At 36.7% G+C, this 20,601-nt stretch overlaps 2 protein-coding genes across 3 annotated transcripts; both read left to right on the top strand.

Annotated features, from left to right (window-relative positions):
* The first annotated feature begins 118 nt into the window (after positions 1-118).
* On the top strand, positions 119-12,311 carry proser1 (proline and serine rich 1). Of its 2 annotated transcripts, XM_032576785.1 has the most exons (12): positions 119-724; positions 799-864; positions 2,030-2,098; positions 2,291-2,385; positions 2,496-2,589; positions 2,747-2,857; positions 3,166-3,267; positions 4,004-4,082; positions 4,307-4,399; positions 6,444-7,779; positions 10,042-10,186; positions 10,304-12,311. In XM_032576785.1, the coding sequence occupies exons 1-12, from the start codon at positions 680-682 to the stop codon at positions 10,415-10,417; spliced, it is 2,349 nt and encodes a 782-aa protein (XP_032432676.1). In that variant the 5' UTR covers positions 119-679; the 3' UTR covers positions 10,418-12,311. The 2 variants fall into 2 exon arrangements, with proteins under 2 accessions (XP_032432676.1, XP_032432677.1); XM_032576786.1 differs by lacking the exon at positions 4,307-4,399.
* Positions 12,312-14,816: 2,505 nt separating this feature from the next.
* Positions 14,817-19,977, top strand: stoml3b (stomatin (EPB72)-like 3b). The gene is made up of 7 exons (XM_032577362.1): positions 14,817-15,029; positions 16,698-16,804; positions 16,890-16,962; positions 17,055-17,137; positions 17,226-17,429; positions 19,085-19,219; positions 19,330-19,977. Exons 1-7 carry the CDS (start codon positions 14,966-14,968, stop codon positions 19,516-19,518), a joined length of 855 nt encoding a protein of 284 aa, XP_032433253.1. The 5' UTR covers positions 14,817-14,965; the 3' UTR covers positions 19,519-19,977.
* The last annotated feature ends 624 nt before the right edge of the window (positions 19,978-20,601 follow it).

The raw sequence follows: 20,601 nt of genomic DNA, 5'->3' as shown, positions 1-20,601 counted from the left end.
GTTAAGTATGCATAAATTATATTATGGGGTGTTTTTTTCTCTTATTAATTGTTAGCTACTGTTTAAAAAAAAAATCTACATCAAATGTTTGCGATCAGGTCCCTCACGGGTGTCCTTTCGTTGTTGACGTCCTAGCGCCAGCTGTCAGCAGCGCCAGCTAGCTGAACTTGTGCCGTTTCTTGCACTCTTCATTCAGATTTTAACGATTTCTGTAAATGTGCTTGCAACGGTTGAAATTTTATTACGAGCCTGTTTGAACCAAACTTGACTGTACGACCGGTCGCATATTTGTTTGAGTATTTTTTATTGTGTCTTTTTGTCGCGTCGTCGTCTCGATTTGAATAACTGTAGCACGCTAGCTTGTTGTTAGCTACAGCCACATTTGGTTCTGCAATGCAGACATATCTCCCATTTGGAAGTCATTGTTTACTGTCCAAGAGCTAAGTTACTTAAGGAGTACTTTAACCATGCGATTATTAAATATTTCACTGCACTCGTATAATGTCTTAAATCTTGGTTTTAGTAAAAAATGAGTTTATGTTACAAGTCGAGGAACAGAAAATAGATTTTAACCTAATCGTATCCGAATGCCTTTTATTTTATTTGACCTCACTTGTTGTATTTTAAATATTACATTGACCTTTGTAGTTGTATTGTAATCAATAACAAATAATCAAACATGGATAAGAAATCTTTTGACATCGTCTTGGATGAGATAAGAAAGGTATTAAATATATGTCTGATTTGTAATTGTTATTACTTCGTCTACAATATTGTTTACGGTCTACGTTCTTTCAGTGCGTCCTTACGGACCAGCGGATCAGAGCCATAGAGCAGGTTCATGGATATTTCTCCAGTGAGCAGGTAGGGTACCTCCCAGACTCCTTCGTCTTTTTGAGTATGCCATAGTTACTTACTCTCATACACTTTGTGTTGTATTTTACTGGCAGGCTGATCTTAATAGGATGGATATAGGGTGATGTTGTTTAAAGATTTGAGAGGTTTGTCAGGGAACAAACAGCATTAAGAAACAGATTAAACCACATAGAGGAAAGAGTTGTGGAAAAGTTTAAAGCAGAATATAAATGGCTTAAACAATATCTTAAGCTTTGAACATCTCACAAGACAAGTTAATACATAATCTAAACATAGAAACAATATTGCATGATTGCAGACTTACCAAGATGTGGCCATTTACCTAAGCGCACAGGCCCCAGCACAGTTAATCTCCATTATGGAAGAGTAGCAAAACTATAGACAGCCGAACTCCAGTTTCAACTTTGACACATGCAATGTAGGAGAGAGTAAACACGTGGAAGAATGTGCTCTGGTCAGATAAAACCAGAAAAACTTTCTGGGCTCATGTCACCCTTAACGCACCATCCCTATCGTTAAACATTGTAGTGGTAGTGTCATCAAGATGGGCTTTTCCTCTGTAGGGATAAGGAATCTAGTCAGAAAAATTGGGAAGGTAGATGTCTAAATACATGACAACTGCAGAAGGCCTGTTAGAGATCATACAGATGCTAAATTATATGTATATGTTAGAATGACAGAGATGTGAATCCAACTGAGAATCTGTGGTAACACTTGGACATTACTGCATGTCCAATAAGTTCCGGATACACGCATCCAATCTGACTGAGCATGAGCTATTTTTGCAAAGAATGGGCAGAAAGTTCAGTTGATGTGTAAAGTTGATATAGAAATGCCCTAATGACGTGGAGCTATGATAATAGTTAAAGCTGGTTCTAAAAAGGATTGACCCATTGACCGAGGGAGGGATAAATATGTAACACTCCAGCCATTTCAGACATTTGTTAGAAAGTTTGAAAACCATTTCACAATTTCCTTCTGTGTAACAGAATCCATTTAGGTTGTAGTTGTAACAAAATGTGCTAAAGTTCCTGTGGTATGAATACTTTGCAAAGCATTATTTTTCACAGAAAGTATTATATTTTTTTGTTTTGTTGTTGCAGAGCTCTCTTTAACTTCATTACTTCATTAATAAGCTACTTAATGTGTGCAGGTGATGGAAATCCTGAAGTACTTCTCATGGGCAGAACCGCAGATCAAAGCAGTTAAAGCACTGCAGCATGTAAGTAGGAGCACTTTTGACTAAATCAGGCTGTGCCACTCATTTTCACTGATCAGCCTCACATCCCGCATGGTCACAGTGCTCCCTCTACTATAGCAATCTCTCATCACCAGGGTAGCAAGGCATGTCTTAAAAACTTTTTACAAAATGGAGGCATAATATTGTATCTGTTCCTCTTTCTGTTGTCTTTAGAAAATGGTTGCAATCCCTACAACCAAAGTTGCAAACATTCTGAACTGCTTCACTTTCTCCAAGGATAGACTTGTTGTCCTCGAATTAATAGCTTTGTGAGTACAGTTTAAAATGACATTTAATGTGGTCAAATGTCGTTTGTAAATTAGTGTGATTTTTCAGTTGTTTGATGGTTTATCAGTAGGCATGTCTGTTTTCCATACAGGAATATTTTGGATGCTCAGAATTATCGACCGGTGGAGGATCTGTTCCGGATACACGCATCCGAGAAGAAGCGCGCTCGCAGGATATTAGAGCAGGTGAGTACAGAGATAAATAAAAAACAAAACAGTTTATACAAGAATTACTTGTTTTAAGAAGAAAAGTGGTAGCTGCTTTGAGAGCTAAATGAGTTAAGTAATTTATCATTTTAAAAATAAAAAATGTAATCGAAAACGCATGTCTTTGTCTTGTTAGGTTTGTAAGGTTGGTTGCAAGGCTCCTGTAGCCATGATCTCATCCTGTGGAATGATTCCGGGAAATCCATACCCTAAAGGCAGGCCCAGCTTGGTCACTGGCACTTTTCCTGTGAGTATAAACAATATTTAATAACTAACTTACTTGAATATAATTTATGTGAAAGGTCTGTATTTATATAAGTGACAGCAGTTCTGCTACAATCTTCTTAATGCACAGTATAGTCTTGTTTTATTTTCCCCACTTATGGAGATTGTTATAAAATGCCATTGATATGAAACATGTTTGCTGATTAAATTTTTTGATTGGATGAATCATACATTAAAAAGAAGAGGTAAACTTGTTTGTCTGAGGTTGAATGTTTATGTTTTTCTTAAGAATGATCGTTTTGAAATGACAGATTTTGCTTCTAACCTCAGGGAATCCTTCCAATTAAAAAAGACAATGAAAAAAAAGAAGATGGCTCCAACAGTATGGAGGGGAAAGGAATTGCTTCCAGGATTATAGGACCTTTCAAACCTGTAAGTCCAGAACTGATAATGAGATGTGTGTATGTATGTATATGTGTCAGAATACAACACATTTTCTAATGCGGTGAAATCTGATTGCGCAACAAGTTTTCATGTTCAAAAACTATGTTGCCTGAGCTAACAATTGATGAGAGCCCTAAAAAGACACACCTTCATTTTATTATTTTTACTGGACGTCTGTATGATGTAAGATTTGTGGGGATTGATATGGACCTATGACAATATGCCGAAATTCGTCGAAATTCCAAAATTGAAAAAAAAAAATTTTTTTTCAACTTTGTTCCATTTTTTTAAATAAAGGAGATCACCTGACTTCTATTTTCAGTGCATCACAAAGTATGCTGGAACTTTCAATCTGTCACATTGCATTCACAAAATTCTATGTACTTTATTGTGAATTTTTAGACACATATCAACACAAGGTTGTGAATAATTGTGAAGTAGTATGTGTGTGAAGTAGTAGTGATAGGACAATGGGTTTTTAGACTTTGGTTTTTTTTTTACAAATCGAAAAAATGTGGGCATTTGTATTGAACAAACATAAAAAAAACCATTAAAATAAACTGTTTTGCAACACCTAATACGCTACAGTATTTACCAATTTGGTGACTTCTGAAGGTTGCCACAATTTCAAACCAGAATCTCAATAAATGCATCATACAGTACAAGGTTTGGTTTGTATTATAGACTTTTATAAGTGTTTAAATTTTTTGTTTTTTGTTTTTAGTTTCCCTCAACTTACAACCCTCATCGACCTGTTCCTTACCCTATCCCACCCTGCCGGCCTCATGCCACCATCGCACCAAGTAAGAAACAACAAAGCAAAGCACACGTCTCTTCAGTGTAACCTACTTTAGAATTACTTTGAACATCATGCAGCCTACCTGTAATTTAAAAACAGAATGCAGTCACAGGGTGTGTTTTCTGACTGTTACTCTTGTATTGATTCTGGTCCATTTGGAAGCTTATTCTGTAAGTTTGTGTCACACTTGTAATGCAGACAACTTTAATATCTGCAACTGCTACTTAGGTGCGTACAACAACGCAGGCCTTGTTTCTGTGGGAGGGGTCATAACAGCCAACGTGCCCCCTCCCCCCTACCACTCTTCTCACAAAATAGCAGGTATGATTCCTTTAAGGCAAGTTGTGCCTAGACTCTTTCTGAAGCTTGCAGCTTACCTTGCTGGCATGCTGCTCACCTGTTGCTTCTTCAGTTTATCAGGCAACTGATTTCAGTTTAACTTTGGTTGGAGCACATTGATTGACCAGAAAAATACTACAAATTGCAACAAGTTGCAATTGCAGTTTACTATTATTGTGACATTGTTCTTATCTATACATTGTGGGTAAATGCTAGGGATGGGTCAGTAATATCTTATACTAGATAACATTCTAGAGCATTTATGGCTATAACAGAAATAATAAAAGTGATTATAAAAATATATATATAAATATATGATAATATATACAGTAGTATGAAAAAAAAAATCCACTGCAGTGTTTCTGGCTTTGACTGCAAATCAAAGCCAAAACCTTCACAGTTTTTAACTTGATTTGTAGTTCTAAAACTGTTTAGATGGTAAAAATATAATTTACACTCCTATTTTTTATTTTTTTTTGCAAGCATATTAAACATATTATTGATGACAAACTGCCATCCTAAGACTTCATTGTAAGATTACTAAAGTGCTTTGGAACTAAGCTTATTTAAGATTGTTCAGATGTCAAAAAAACCTTTACCACATTTTTAAATAGGAAGCCCGACTCCCAACATTGCTGTTTCATAATTTCAGAAACATAAACATGTAATTAAATGTCCCAAAACATCCATGAGTCTTAGTCAGAATTTTTGAGTAGAAAATGTATGCTTCCTGTAAGCAAATGGATTTATTTTGAATTGTCTTTAATTATATGTACTGCAACATTAGTGATGTCTGCGACAGACTGGCGACCTGTCCAGGGTGACCCCTGCTCTCACCCGGAACATTAGCTGGAGATAAGCACCAGCGCCCCTCCCAACCAGGGTGTTAGAAAATGGATGGATGGATGGAACATTAGTTATGTTAGGTTTTGAAAGCACCATTAAGGAAATATCAAGGCTCGCACACACAAACACAAAAGAGGAAGCATTTTGGCTACAGTGCTCCATCTTCAGATTCTGTGCCTTGCAGAATATCAGAGTTATCTGTTATCTGGTCAGAGTATAAATTTTTTCTTGTGAGAATAGGTTTGGGATTCTAAAGACAAAAAGATATTTAAAGATTTAAACTTGGACACTTTATATTTTACTCTCTAGAAGTATCCTTTCTATTTCCATTTAACATTCATTGCTTGGGGTAGTTTTTTTTTAATTGCAGTATTATTTTTTATAATGGAACTACAGCTGGGTTTCCAAAACAGTTGGTCTGTTTTGTGAGATGCAAAAGATAAAGGTTTGAGATCCTGTATTTCAATGAAATTACACTTTTGATATAATCAAGTAATGATGATAAAGTATAATGGTAAATAAAAGAAACAAGTTTTTATTTTTTTTGACTGCTCTAGTTTGTAATTTTGTTTCATAATCAAAGTTAACAGCTGATGATCAGTCAGTTTGGACATGCACTGTTGGTGATTTTCAAGATCCCACCTCTCACTTAATGACATTTAAAATAGACTGCCCATTCCCTGCATAAGAGTAATGGGAGATTTGAAGAGTTCAGTGATGGCTTTGCTTTTATTTCGATTTAACAAGACATTCCAACGTTCTTGAAAATACAGCTGTATATTCTCCAAACCCTTTGGGGAGATCTCTTGCTACCAAATTTCTCTCATTTGGTTTAACTGAAGCATTTAAGGTTAAAACCACAGATGAGAAGAGTTATTAGCTGTGATAAAAGTTAATTTAAGCACAAACCAACCTGAAATCATGATGCAGACATTTCCCCAAAAGTAAGATGGAGATGCCTTTTAAAACTATTATTTCAAATACCCATAAAAAGCTGCATGTAGGAATGCTTCTTTGCTATTCCTCCTTGTTTTTCTCTTCTTTTATACACATTATGCAAATGATTTGGCTTATTTTAATCTTAATTAAATATATCACAACATAACTGACAATAGTTATTTTTCAGAGATCTTAATTATAAATTGAATATAATTTTTGACAACCTCTATGTTATTTTCAGGTTACACCAAACCTGGGAATCCACAGAACACCACACCTGGAGTCAACAGTGGGCCACTTCTCATTCCTCATGGGTCCACTCCTTCCAACCCTGCCCCACCTCAGGCTTCACCTTCTCAGCCACCTCCCCCAACCACCCCAATTACACCAGTTTTTCCTGGGATGGTACCTTCCCACAACTTGAATGCCCCCTCTCCTTCCCCAGCTCCATCTCCATCTGTGATCAAAGCTGGACCGCATACCCCCAGTGGTCAAGTCACACCTACACCTTCGTCTGTCATTAAAGCCCACACCCCCTCGGGGACTCCTTGTGGAACTCCTGTTCCAAGCAATGGGGGTTTTTCCTCTTCCCCCTTCCATGGCCTTTCTCGACCAGGGACCCCTGCTGCCTCCCGTAGTGCCCAAGACTCCCAGTCGCAGTCAAATTCCATCGGTTCAGCTCAGCAGAGGGCCTATTCCCAGTCTACGGACCAGCAGTCAGGGCCCAGCTTCTCCGGCATGCACCCACAAGGAGGTAACCCATCTGGTTCGGTGATCCGAAGTTATACCTCTTCCCCTCTCACTCCTGGATCTTCTACTCCAGTTATCCCAAACTGTTCCACCCCGGGACCCAGTCCAAAACCCTCCCCTGTCCACCCAGGCCAGGCTCAAACACAGGGTGTTGTGGCTGGAAACCTGAACAGACATTCTGGGGGCAGCAACAGTGGCAGTAACAGCCCCGTACCCTCAGCCTTTAAGGGCACGTCTCGTTCTGGTACGCCGTCGGTCAGCCCACTGGTGACACCTAGTTCGGCTCAGGCTGCCCTTGCACGTTCTTTGGGCCTGACACACCCCTCAGGTTCTCCTCAAGTGTCTCTCCCTACTCAGGTTGCTATCACTGGCCTACAAGCAATATCTGCCAGCCCCGCTGCAACTCATTATCCAGGTCTGTCCCCTTTTCCGGCGCTGTCTTCTTCTCTTCCCTCTGCCACCATTCCTACATCAGTGCCTACAGTGCCTCCCTCCACCAACCATCCACCATCTTCTGTCTACCAGGGCTTAGCCCCTGGCGCTGCTCCCTCTGTAGCTTCACCTTTTGCTCTAGGCCTCACCTCTGCCCCTTCTATATTCCCAGGCCTTTCTCCTGGGCCTAACCCCACAAGCTTTCCTGGACTGGCTGTATCAGGTGGGGGTGGCACCAGGAGCCCTGTGTTGCCTTCATTCATGGGCCTATCAGGAGCCACTCCATCCTCAGTTGCATCTGTGGCCCCGCTGCAGGCAGCCGCAGTTGGGGTTCCCTCTTCATCACCAGTGTTACCAGGGTTTGCATCTGCTTTCAGCTCCAATTTCCAGCCAGGGTATGTGAACTTGATTTTTGCTCAGATGTTCACACTACAATATTTTGGGTTGTTAAAGGTATACCAAGGTTTTAACAAAATACAATCTAAATTTACAGTTTTTATTTCAGTCTGCAGACTGAAATAAGGCTCACACACTTGTTACACAGAGTGTATAGAGGACAAATTCCCTGGTGGAGCAGATTCAAAGTACTCATATATATTTTAAAGATTTAAAATTTTACATCATACATTTTTTGAGGTTTAAAGTATTTTTACTGGGATGACCTAACAATTGCTGGAGTAAGCAGAATATTCTTTTATTCTTATGTTTTAAGTAAATCTAAAGGCATTATAATTACAGGTAAATTGTAATCCTAGAGGAAAGGCAAACATTATGAGTATTGTGTCCCAGCCAACACTGTAAAGCCCCTGGTGCTTGCATGCACCATGGCGCATGCAAGCACCCATGATGCTTACATGCGCTATGCTTAAAACATTGCTGGTCTTCTCTGTAAAATAAAATATTCAAAAGTTGCTTCATCTTTCATCCATTCCGAGACGGAGTGGCCTGAAATGACTTCAAGATGCTTTGTGTTCACTTCACGTTAATCATCACAAAAATTACATTATTTAACTCAAAGTTCTCGTAAAAATGATTTTCATTTAACAACAGTAGCTATGAATATTTAAATAAAAGCATTTGGATCACATTATATATTGTTGTTTGTGTAAAAGCAGTAAAACATTAAAAGCCTATTACTTTTAATCATACTGCGATAATCTCTTACTGGCCTACACCAAACTAGAATATGTTCATTATGTCATATGAGTGTAATAATCTTATTCAGTTTGCCAGGTAATACGCCATTAAGTTCATTTAGTTTAAACAAACATAAAGTTCAGGATTCAGACTTTGAATGGCGGTTATATTTGCTTTTTCATCCATTCTTTTTCTAATAATGACACAGCACAGTAAACAGCAGGTAGAATTACCACACAATGAGTGGAAAAATGTGACATTGATTTCCACTTGCTTGTAAAGTCAAAACGCACGGGTATCATAAATCCTGCCTATTAATTTTCCACCGCTGTTGTGCATGACGAACCTAATGCTTCCCCTATTCTGTGCAAAGTCCTCTTGTGCTTTTACTCTAGGATTTCAAGCGTAGACTTTGTCTATGTTCTTTGCCAGCTCGGCAGAATAATGACTGCCAGTTATTTTTAATCTCGGAGGCAGAAGCGTAACCTTTTGATGCCATTTCATGTGCTGAAAGGGCAGGTGTTCCCTCAGGAGAGAGAGAATAGAAGCCAGCAATTAATATGAAAAAAACTAAAAGGAAAAAAAATGTACTACTATTATCAGTATTCAAAAATACCACATTATCCCATCACATAAAAATGTTATGGTTGCATTGTAATTCATGATCTAATTGGGGAAAAGATAGGTTTACATCATGTTATAATGATATTCCCTCATCAGAAACATACCTAGAGTGTTTACTTCAAATTTTTCATGCATATTTGAGAAATCTTTAAACCTCCCTTGGTATCCATTCGGGTTTGTAAAATCCCTGGGGGAACCAAGCACTCTTCCCATTCGCCTTTCTCACTCATCTCCTTCAAACTAGCAGCAGCAAAATGGCAAACACCTAGTGGAACTGTGCTGTGCTTATTATATGAACTTTTTGTCCAGTGCTCCAATGAACATTTGTAAATGCTTGATAGAGGAATATAAATGTGGTGACGTTCTGGATGCAGAGTTTCGGAAAGAGCAGAAACTTTTTAAAGAGACAGAGGCCGAATTCTAAGGCAATTGCAAAGTCAAATTTCTTTTTAGTCATATTTGATATATTTATAGCTACTTGTTTGTGCTATAAAATTATACTATGTGGCTGGAAAACTCATAACTCTTTAAACACAGCTGAAACTTTTAGTGAAACGATGCCGTGCAGATTGAGGGGTGTTTCACTGAAGCAGAGAATTAATGTCAGTAGTCTGGTTATGTTTTTTCCTTCGTGTTAAAAGGGAAATATATATACAATACCGGTAAACAGCCATAACAGCATTAGGTATTGATCGGCCCTAAGTTTTCATATTGCACATTTATAAATTACACCCAGGTGGAGTCTGTGTATTATTATTAAGCTGTGTTTATGTGATAGAAAATAAAACATGGTTAAAAAAAACTTTAACACACTATAATAGAGTTCAGCTATAACACTTCTGAGGAAATTGCAAGCTTTTCCCATCAAGCACTCATGAAGTATTTATGCATTCCAGTTTGAGCGGCGCGCTCCAGGCTCCTGGAGGTAGCGGATTCCCTGGCTTGCTCTCCTTCCCTCCAGTACCAGGCTTCCCTCCCTCTGCCTCCGCTGCTGCTCTCAGCGGCCTCCACAACCCGTCGATGCCGTCTGCTCTACTTCAGGCATGTTCCATAAAAACAGTATGCTGAAGTATTTATGCATTCAGCTGATGGTCTAAAGTATTTGACTATCATTTTAATTGACTGTTATAAAAACTCAGCTACTTCCTTGTGTTTCAGGCTCATCCTACATCTGCACTAGAGAACTTTCCTCCTCAACCCAACTACCATCCTGGTCCTGGAAACCCCTTCTCTCTCCAGCCAGGACTACATCCCCAGTTGGGCTGGCAGTGAAACATGCAGTTCAACACATTCAAACTTAGACCCTGAACCCGATGCTTTGTCCCTCCCTCCCTGTCCTCTTAGGAGGTAATGTGTCACTGGCCTTGAACCCTCAGGACTACAAAACAGCACTGTTGCATTTCTGTGTGTGTTACAAAACGAGCGTCTAAATTGAAGAAACACTAGTCTGGATATGTATGTCATACTTGGAATAACTAGTAGGTAGGAGTTGTAAATATCAGCAACAAAGTTGTGAGGTTTAACACATAGATTGTGACTAGTTGAAACAATAGCTTTGACTTGCCTGTTTTTAATAATTATTATGAACATTTATTACAGAATTATGCAAAATATGACAAATGTAAAATTATAGCTATCATTATCATGATTAACTGTTTTATATGATTCAGCAGGAAAGGACATATAAATTATGTTGTTTACCTGTTATCACAATGTGAACTTACCACTGACCTGCTGCTTATGAAATGGATTTTTACAGGAATAATTATGATGTTTGTGCAGTTTTGGTCAGTGTAATGTCCAAGGTCATTCTGATCTGGAAAGAATGTGTTTGTGTGATACGAAATATCCCAGGCCTGAAAAGTCAGGAAGAGATATGAAATAACATTTGCAACTAAGTATTGAAATGCCTCAGCTGTGGACAGTTCCTGAACACACTCATAGGAATCCAGCATGAAATGAGCCAAGAGATCTGCACAAGTGGAAGAAAAGGATGCCATTTTGTAAAACATCCAAATAGACACCAGTATATATAAAATCCTATAAAAGGCCCTGTGACCATTAAAAAGGAGCAGACCTTCTGTAATGGATCTTGTAATGAGTACACAGATGTGCTGAATAAATCTCCTTCCGGTTGGCCTGATTGGAGCAGAGAGATTCGGGTCCTGTGTGATGATTTTTATTTTATAAGTTTGCTACTTTTTCACTCTTCAACAGATTCAGTCTTGTAAATATTTTCTGTTGTGTGAAGAGTGGGAGTGTTCCATCTTAAAAATTGATTTTTGGCAGCTTTGGTCAAGTTTTGGACTTTTGATGTATATATCTGTGAGTATTTTACTGTCATTCACTCTTTTATTTTTTTTTTTTACAAACTAAGTCTGACTATTCCTGTACTGTAACAGTAGTATTTGACCAGATATACAGCTACATCACATAATGTAGAATACCAATGAAATGCTAATTTATCTCGATAATTGAATTAAATGTGATTGGATTGAGTTAAGTGATTTTCAAATGAAAGACATTTGCTTTCAAATGAAGAAACGAGTAGCTCTTTAGCTTTGGCAGGATGCTGTCATCATTGTCCCTGATTCAGGGATGTATCTGATTGGGTGTATCTGTCTGTGTCTCGCAGCTTTGAAGGACTTACTCAAACCCAACTGTCTGTATGAATATCACCTAAACTTTTAAGTGAGTTTTGATTCACAACCATCTCAAGGCTTCCAGCTGAGTTTCACTTTTTGATTTGATTAAATAATTTCATTTTATGATCATCAGATCATTTATTGAGAGGAAGATGAACAGTGATGTTTATGTTCTTCACACACCTGGTAACACAAGGCTGATTGATGTGTTTATGAATTGTTCATACCATATATTTTTTTAAATTAGAGGAACAAATTATGTTTATTGACTTTGCCATGCACGTACACAGTTGACGGATTGTTTTAAATGATGAACATTTTATTTTGGATTTGTCATATTTGTATTTGCATATGTTCCACATTTTCTCAGTGATCTAGTTTCTGTAGTTTCTGTTTGTGTTGCATTGACTGTCAGGGCACCCTTTAAATAAAATTACCCAACCTAGATGAAATGTAAAGTACAATATATGTTTTTTTATCTGAAATAAGAACCTGTTGGACATACATATACATCTATATCTCTCTGTCTTTCTATCTATTTACTTAGTTTTTATTTTGAACTTGATAGTATAAAATCACACACATGGACAAGGAATGCGAGACATTTTTTGTACCACAATAATCTTAACATGCTCAAAAAGGAGTTGGAAGAAGCAAAATACTCCTTCCCCATAAACTCATGCCATATTTTCAGGTGGACCCTCATTATTGAATCAAACTAGAAAATAAACATAGGTTAATTATTTTTCCATTTTATCTGGGTTTATATACGTCTAAATATATACATCCATATACCCACACACTCATATGTGTTGGCCTCAATTTACATATTCAAATTTGTGTTCTCACCCTTATTTCTGTCTTGTGAAAAATGACCTCCTTATATTTTCCTTTAAACTGTATTGAATTTTGACTTTGTTTTAACTCCTCATTTAACTTGTTCTATAATTTTACACCATGAATTGAAATACAAAAACTCTTACTTGTTGTGCATATGCTATGAATCCTTAAGTTTGAGTAACTCCTTAAGTTGTATCCCCCTTTCCTTTCAAAAAACATGTTCTGTGTGTGCTTAGGTAACAGTTTATTTGATGCCTTAAACATAATTGGAGTAATTTTAAATTCTACCATATCTTCAAACTTAAGAATTCTAGATTTTAAGAACTTTGGGATTATGTGCTCATAAAAACTGACATTATGGTTGATTCTAATGGCTGGTTTCTGTAGGATACTCAGTGGTTGTAAGGAGCTTTTGTAATTAATTCCCTTAGCGCTATTTTCATTCATCTCTATTTATATATATATATATATACACTGTATATATATATATATATATATATGCACAGTACTCATAATTTCATGGCACACTTACAGTCAACCTTTATCATACTTATCAACATCAGTGCTATTGCTCAATACAGGTGACCAGTCAGGTGTCGATTAGTCACACGGATTCCCGGTCATAATATTCCTTTAGCGCTATTTAATTTCATGGCACACTTACAGTCAACCTTTATCATACTTATCAACATCAGTGCTATTGCTCGATACAGGTGACCAGTCAGGTGTCGATTAGTCACACGGATTCCCGGTCATAATATTCCTTTAGCGCTATTTTCATTCATCTCTATTTTCCACTGACTCACCTTTTCCAAACAAGTGAAAGATTGTAATCGCTAAACATTTTCTCCCACAGATAAGTATATGCATGCAGTTCTCTCAAAAGCTTCATAGAATTAGGATTTTCATCTGAAATTGTTATTGTCATTTCACAAATATTTTAAATTGAGAACTATGACATTTTTAGGAACTTTTTAAATGACAGATTTAATGTACACTTTAGACACAAAAAACTAGTGCAATACAGAGAACATGGACACAACTATTTGCTACTCACCTTAGAAGTCAAGGCTGTATCTGTAGTTAACATTTACCAGAATTTTATTGAATGTGTTGTCACATTCAATAAATGTGACAACATTTATTTGTTTGTTTTTGATAGAGTTGATTATACTTATTTATATTTGTATATTTAAAAAGGGTTTTAGTAAACTAAACTAAACTTAAACAAAAAAAAACATGAACAGTTCAGAAAAGGCGAATGTTAATAGGAAAAGGAAAATATGATGTATTTCAGATCCTCTTCCTCTATCAGCCGTTATGTTTCTTCAAAATCCTCAACATTATAACTGAAGAGGATCTGAAATACGTCATATTTTCTTTTCTCTATTAATGTTTACTTTTTCTGAATAGTCCACATTTTTTTAGAAATATTTTCAGAAAAGGTTACTAAAATCTTTTATAAATGTTCAAATATATTTGAACATAATCAACTTTATTCAAAATGTACAGTTTATTTTGACTCCATTATCTCCTGGGAAGTTATTAAAAAATAGTGGAAGTTACAATTTAAATGGTTTCCTCTTTTAATTTGAATGGGCAGATGCCATCCAGTCTGTCAAAAGAACATTAAAAATATTAAATTCTTTTCTATCCAGACCCCTCAGAAATTCTGCTGTTGTATAAATTGTAAAAAAACATGGGTATTTTTATTCATTATACATAGTTATGCCAATATAATAACTACAGGAGTGAATGAAGGAAATCTTCATTTTAGCACATAAATACTCAAAAATATATGTTAAAGAAAGCTTGTTCACACAGCTCCATAGTTCAGATTACATAATTTAAATAAAATCTTGCATTGTCTGAAAAGGTGTGAGAGAAAGCAAATGCTTATTACTGAAAATGTTTAAGCTATCCTTTATGCACACCATGACAGAGTGAACACTACTTGGGAATATTGTGCTTATACAATTAACTTGTTAATATTATGGATATACAATTCCCAGTCATTGTATCTATATAAATAACTCAAAGATTATTTGTATGTAACACTTACAGTATATCATGAAAAAACTATTTTTCTGTGCTCTCTCAGCCCCGCCCCACAAGATATATTATTTTACAACAAAATTATCTTTGAACCTGGGTGAAGTTTTATGATTCCACTCTGTTGATGATCAGCTCACAGTCAAAGCCACGCCTCCACATTAAGAAATATGATACTAGTGTGGCAGCTTTAAAAGGCTGGATCCCTTCCTGTTGGTTAGAGGCACTTTTACAACCCTTTCAGCATATTTTTCCAGTGAATTCACTCAAGTCTGGGCAGCACATGGAAATGGAGGACCAAATGGAAAGCCAGAAGAGGAGAGGAGTGAGCAGAGATACGCTAATATGTAAGCCAAATATTTTTTTTTTTGTTTGTTTCATTTGCATGCTTAAACATGACTTGACAGTCTGTGTCATGTGGTATAGCGGTTATCACTACTTACAAATAGTTTTTTTTATTTGGTTATTAAAGACTTTATGTAATTCTGACCAGGTGTTCTGCATGTTACATGACGGTTTTTCACTGTTAATTATGACATTAGGAGTTAAATGTACTTCATGAATAGATGAGAACACAACTGTGCTGATAAAAAGCAGCGACACAACAAAGAGGAGAGCAGACCTCTATCAGCGTAGAGACAGAAATCACATGTCATTAAGATAAACAGTCACTGAATCATGTGACTGAGAATTATTTGCTTCTTTAGCTTCTCTAGCATTTTCTACACTGTATTAAGCCAAGCAAAAAGAAACCCTGTTTTTCAGAGCTTTGACCACAAGTATGTAAATTGTCTACGATTTGTTTTTTTTTAGATAAGTGCTTCTTTCCATAAAACACAATAGAGCGATTGTCTATACGGTATTTGAAAATGTGCAAAACACTTATCTATAAAACTGAAACTGATTACAACATGACCCTGTTTTCTTTCCTTTTTGATTATGTGAAAGCAGTTTATGCTAAAGAAAAGGGTTTGCTGCGTTTGTTGACATTCACAAATACAACATGTGTTGCAGGGCAACATTTCATTTTAGACCCTTGCAGCTTTTTTGTGTTTGCTTCGAAAGATCTTGAGAGCCCTTAAAGAAATAACTGTCCCTTAGATTTTTTTTTTTTTTAATTTGCAGCTGGGAAATTTTCTTAGGTTGAACAACAGGAAGCTTTTTCTGTTTGTTCAACTGATTTCCTGTGACCTAGTATATTGTGGTTTTGGTTTAAATGTGTCTGTGTGGGCGCTGACAATTACAGCAAAAGCCACAAAAGATAAAACTTTCCATCAAAATGTGATTGTGTTTTCTCTGATAACAAATATAAAAGGAAATATCCTCATGGCTTTTCATCTGGAAATACATTTATCACTTCAAGTTGGAAGCAGCATTAGTTGTGTGTTATTACTTTCCTTTCTCCACAAAGCTTTACTCCAGAGATCATGTTGCATAAGCCAACATTTTAATAATTGATCTTTCCACATATGTTTTTGTTTGGGGGTGCTCTGTCATGATCTCAATAATAATATAAAATAAACCTTCGACACACCTTTTAACTGTCGGTGGCATTTAGGATCACAAGTAAACAAAAGATACATGCTGTGAATTAAAGCATTAACTTTTCTTTGGTGTACAGTTCAAACAAAAATGTAATGTTTTAATGTTTAATGCTAAAGTTCAACTTCTAACATTACTTTTGTATATCGGCAGTTGTCCAGGGATTCAGATTTTGTTAAAGTAGGCATTTCACAGGTGGCACTTGATGTAGCAGAAGCACCCCATGTATGGAGGCTATGAATCCTCAACAGCCATCCAGAGTTTGAAGACTAACCTTTATACTCAAACTGCATTTCTTACCCTCCTTATCTTTATCTGTTTCATATGTAATTACTACAAATGCAGCATACTTGTGCCACAAAACAAAAAAAAAACAGAACCAAAAAACAGGCATTTCTTTACGATCAAGAAATGTGTCAAATCATTTTCTGTTTCTTAACACGTTTTATAGACTTTGTTTTCTCTTTCACTAGCTGAAGGGCCGATTGGATCTCTGGGATGTTGCGGCTGGGTGCTGGTCATTCTCTCAGGGATTTTTGTTTTTTTTACCTTCCCAATAACAATCTGGGTTTGCTTTAAGGTGAGTGAGCTGAACACCAGAAAGCACCCATTTCGTTTCAGTGCAAACGAGAACATGAACTGATTGTTTGTGGCCAATACTGCAGATTGTTCAGGAGTACGAGCGGGCCGTCATCTTCAGACTTGGTCGCATCACCGACCGAAAGGCAAAAGGACCAGGTGTAGTAATCATGTCTATTCTATTTATGTCCTACATTTTTTTAGCTTTAGCCAAACACTCATACCTGCACCTTTTTGCTGTATATCGACAGGAATTTTCTTCATTTTGCCATGCACTGATTCTATTGTGAAAGTGGATCTGAGAACTGTGTCATTTGACATCCCACCACAAGAGGCAAGAGGCACACAACAACACACTTTCAGAGGAATTTCATGTAAAAGTCAGATTAATATCATGTCTATAATGTGTATTTTTGCTCTAGATTCTCACTAAGGATTCAGTCACTGTGAGTGTGGACGGTGTTGTGTACTTCAGAGTAAGCGACCCCATCGCCTCTGTGGCCAACGTGACTAACGCTGACTTCTCCACTCGCCTGCTGGCACAAACCACCCTCAGAAATGTTCTTGGCACCAAGAACCTCGCAGAGGTCTTGTCTGATCGGGAGGGCATCGCCCACAGCATGCAGGTATAGAAGCTGAAAGGGTTCTTACATACTCTCTGACTTTTGTTCCCTCCCTCCTGATTCATATACAATCAATGTGTTTGCCAAAGGCCTAGAAAGTTCAAGTAAACCCCAAGGGTCATTATTATTGTATATGTATATGGGACAAGTTTCTGAACCAGAATACTTCACAGCAGGGGCGCAGTTAGGATTTTTAGACTTGGGGGGGGATTAATTAGTCAGACTTTTCAGATGTGGCTAGATTAAACTAGATTAATGTCTGCACTTTGACAAATCAAATAAAGGTTTCAGAAACCACAAATTGTGTTAGGATTTGGGGTTTATTAGGTTTTAGATATTCTGCAAGTAGTGTAAAATAATCAAGTCCAGGTTTGAGAAAGAGTCTGAGTTCTTTAGTGTTTTAGCTAGAGCAGATTAAAGATGCTAGTAACAAATTTGGTGAAATCATCCGTTATTCTTCTGCGTTCACCATATACAATTCACACAAACCAATACAAATCAGTTTGGTGTTCTCAATCCATGCGTAGTTCCTTATATTTTCTGTTTCAAAATAAAATGAGAGAAAAGGAATGTATTTTTATTTATTTATTTATTCATTTAAAAGCTGACTTAGAAAAACGACAATACCAAAAATTAAAAAGGGCAGAATTTTTCAAATTTCTCATTGTAATTTGTTTATGGTTAAATAAAAGGGAAACTTTATATTTTGTTAGTGCACCAGTTGCAGTGATACTGTGTGTCCTCTTGACTTACTGCTCAGAGCAATGAGCTGCTGTCAACTGTCCTCATCTGCTCAGTCCCACATAAAAAACTGTTTTATGTGGAGACTTTTTCCCACAGAGCAGAATTTTCCCACTGAACAGCTTATCACTTTTATTCCACACTGAGTCCCCCTGAGAACAAGTCAAGTACGCCCTGCTCTGTGGGAGTTTATACAGAGTGAAGCTATTTATGTCACTAGTAACACTTATGTTTCTGTAGTACACTGTGCACCACAAAAAAAACAACATTTGTCTTCACAAAAACACTGGTCTCTTAAAACAAGCTGCAATAAAAATCTATCAAGTTAACTGATTATTAAGCGTCAATTTTACCAGTGATGTAAATTCGGGGTTGTACGGAAAGGGCCGGATAGGTTTGGACTAGGTCACTATGAATCTTAGGGTTTGGGGGGTCATGTTCTCCCCATACCCTGGACCATCTGAACCCATGCTATACAAAATAGATTTCCCTTTTAATATGTATATTCAGTTATTTTCAATAAATACGTTTTTTTAAGATGTTCATTTATTTCAATTACTTAGTTAACAATGTGAAACACACAATACACATTATTTACACAGAGACTGATATTTACGAGATTTTATTTCTGTTAAATAGGATGATTTTCTGATTACAGCTAATGAAAACCTGGCATTTAAGATTGGAATATTATATCAGACCAATAAAAAACATTTGGGCTTAATTAAAAGTAACCTTTTAATTAAGCATACTTTTAAAAGTATGCTTTTAATTAAGGTCATTATTTTCAAAAGGTACTTTCAAACTTTAGAAAGATTTTTTGTTAAATATAATGCTGCCTTTCATTTTCTTCAAATGAACAACACATAATATTAGTTTCAAATATGAGGTAATGATCATCTTTCTCTATTTTCCAGTCAAGTCTGGATGAAGCCACGGACAACTGGGGCATCAAGGTGGAACGTGTGGAGATCAAAGATGTGAAACTGCCTCTTCAACTGCAGAGAGCCATGGCTGCCGAAGCTGAAGCATCTCGAGAGGCCAGGGCAAAGGTCAGGACACTGAACATGATAAAACAAAAAAAAAAAGACAAGTGCATCACATAAAACTTGATCATTTGGTTGTGTTTTTGCTTTATTTTAATATCCGTCTCTTGCTACAGGTGATTGCAGCTGAAGGTGAAATGAATGCCTCCCGGGCCCTGAAGGAGGCGTCCCTTGTTATTGCAGAGTCTCCATCAGCCCTGCAGCTCCGCTATCTGCAGACTCTCAACACCATTGCAGCGGAGAAGAACTCCACCATCATCTTCCCACTCCCTATGGATGTCATATCTCACTTCATGCGCAAGTGAGGCTGCTGAAGCTATCATTTGGAGTATAAGGAAGTAGTTGGGCTGCAGTTATTGACTCACTTCTCTAATGTAAACATATAACGCACCCTTCATATTTTGATACAGCTAAAATGTAAAAGGTGTGCGGTCCATATATGATTAACAAAATCCTTTCCTTTCGCTTCACAATTATTCCCTACATTTTTATAATATATAAATTAAATTCCATCAAAATACATTATATTTGCAACTACAACATAAAAAAGCATATGCTAGAGAAAAAAACTGCCAGAAATCACTGCCAATCCTTCATGGCTTAGTGATTGTTAGCTTTGATCAAACAAAGTCTTTCTTATGGATGTGACATAAATAGAAAATGGAATGCCAAATGTAATGTGGTTTCTAATTTTGTGTCTGTAATGATGTTATACAAGTAGCTAAATGTTTTAATAAATGTGTTTGTTTCATTGTGTCGAAAAACTCCAAAAGTTTCTTTTGTATCTTAATTCTGGAAACTCCCAAATGAAATGCTAATGTGAAGTTACAAAGAAACTAAATGTGCTTTTGAAAAGTCATGTTTTGGTTTCATAAACTTTTATAATGACACAGTTTTGAAAAGGTCAAACTAAAACTCTTGGCTTCTTCAACCTTTTTTTTTCTACAATAAAACTCTGAAAAGTGTGGTGTGCATTTGTATTCGGGCACTCTGGGGCAAAGCCTCTGTACCAATAGTTGTGTTCAGAAGTCAAATAAGCAGTAAACAATTATGTGTGTAATTTAATTTCAGTATGTAAAGGACTCTAAAGTTTAATGAAGAAAAAAAAACATACACAAAGAAACAACCTCCTTAAAGGGACAGTTTGTGTTTTTATATGGTGCCATTTTATACCATAGTAAAGTTACTAAGTTACCTTCAGTTATTCTGAAGCTGAGCAGAATTGGCAAGAAGGTGGTAGAGACTAAACACAGGGCAATCTGGAAAAAAAATTAAAATCTGTTATGGGCTATAAACCACTTGAGAGAGAGGCAGAGGTTAATCTTCCAGGATGATAACAAATCATACACAACAATAAGCCATAAGATGCAACAGCTTAGAATCAAGCA

The sequence above is a fragment of the Xiphophorus hellerii genome, chromosome 11, assembly GCF_003331165.1.
Source record: "Xiphophorus hellerii strain 12219 chromosome 11, Xiphophorus_hellerii-4.1, whole genome shotgun sequence".
NCBI classification, from domain to species: Eukaryota; Metazoa; Chordata; class Actinopteri; order Cyprinodontiformes; family Poeciliidae; genus Xiphophorus; species Xiphophorus hellerii.
The sequence above is the reverse complement of the archived record's forward strand: the minus strand, read 5'-3'. Positions and strand labels throughout refer to the sequence as shown.

Coding starts and splice junctions, on each gene's coding strand:
- proser1 (XM_032576785.1), top strand. CDS start 680: ATGGATAAGAAATCTTTTGACATCGTCTTGGATGAGATAAGAAAG. Junction 7,780..10,041: donor AGCTCCAATTTCCAGCCAGG/GTATGTGAACTT, acceptor TATGCATTCCAG/TTTGAGCGGCGCGCTCCAGG. Junction 10,187..10,303: donor TGCCGTCTGCTCTACTTCAG/GCATGTTCCATA, acceptor CTTGTGTTTCAG/GCTCATCCTACATCTGCACT.
- stoml3b (XM_032577362.1), top strand. CDS start 14,966: ATGGAAATGGAGGACCAAATGGAAAGCCAGAAGAGGAGAGGAGTGAGC. Junction 15,030..16,697: donor GAGCAGAGATACGCTAATAT/GTAAGCCAAATA, acceptor CTCTTTCACTAG/CTGAAGGGCCGATTGGATCT. Junction 16,805..16,889: donor CAATCTGGGTTTGCTTTAAG/GTGAGTGAGCTG, acceptor CCAATACTGCAG/ATTGTTCAGGAGTACGAGCG.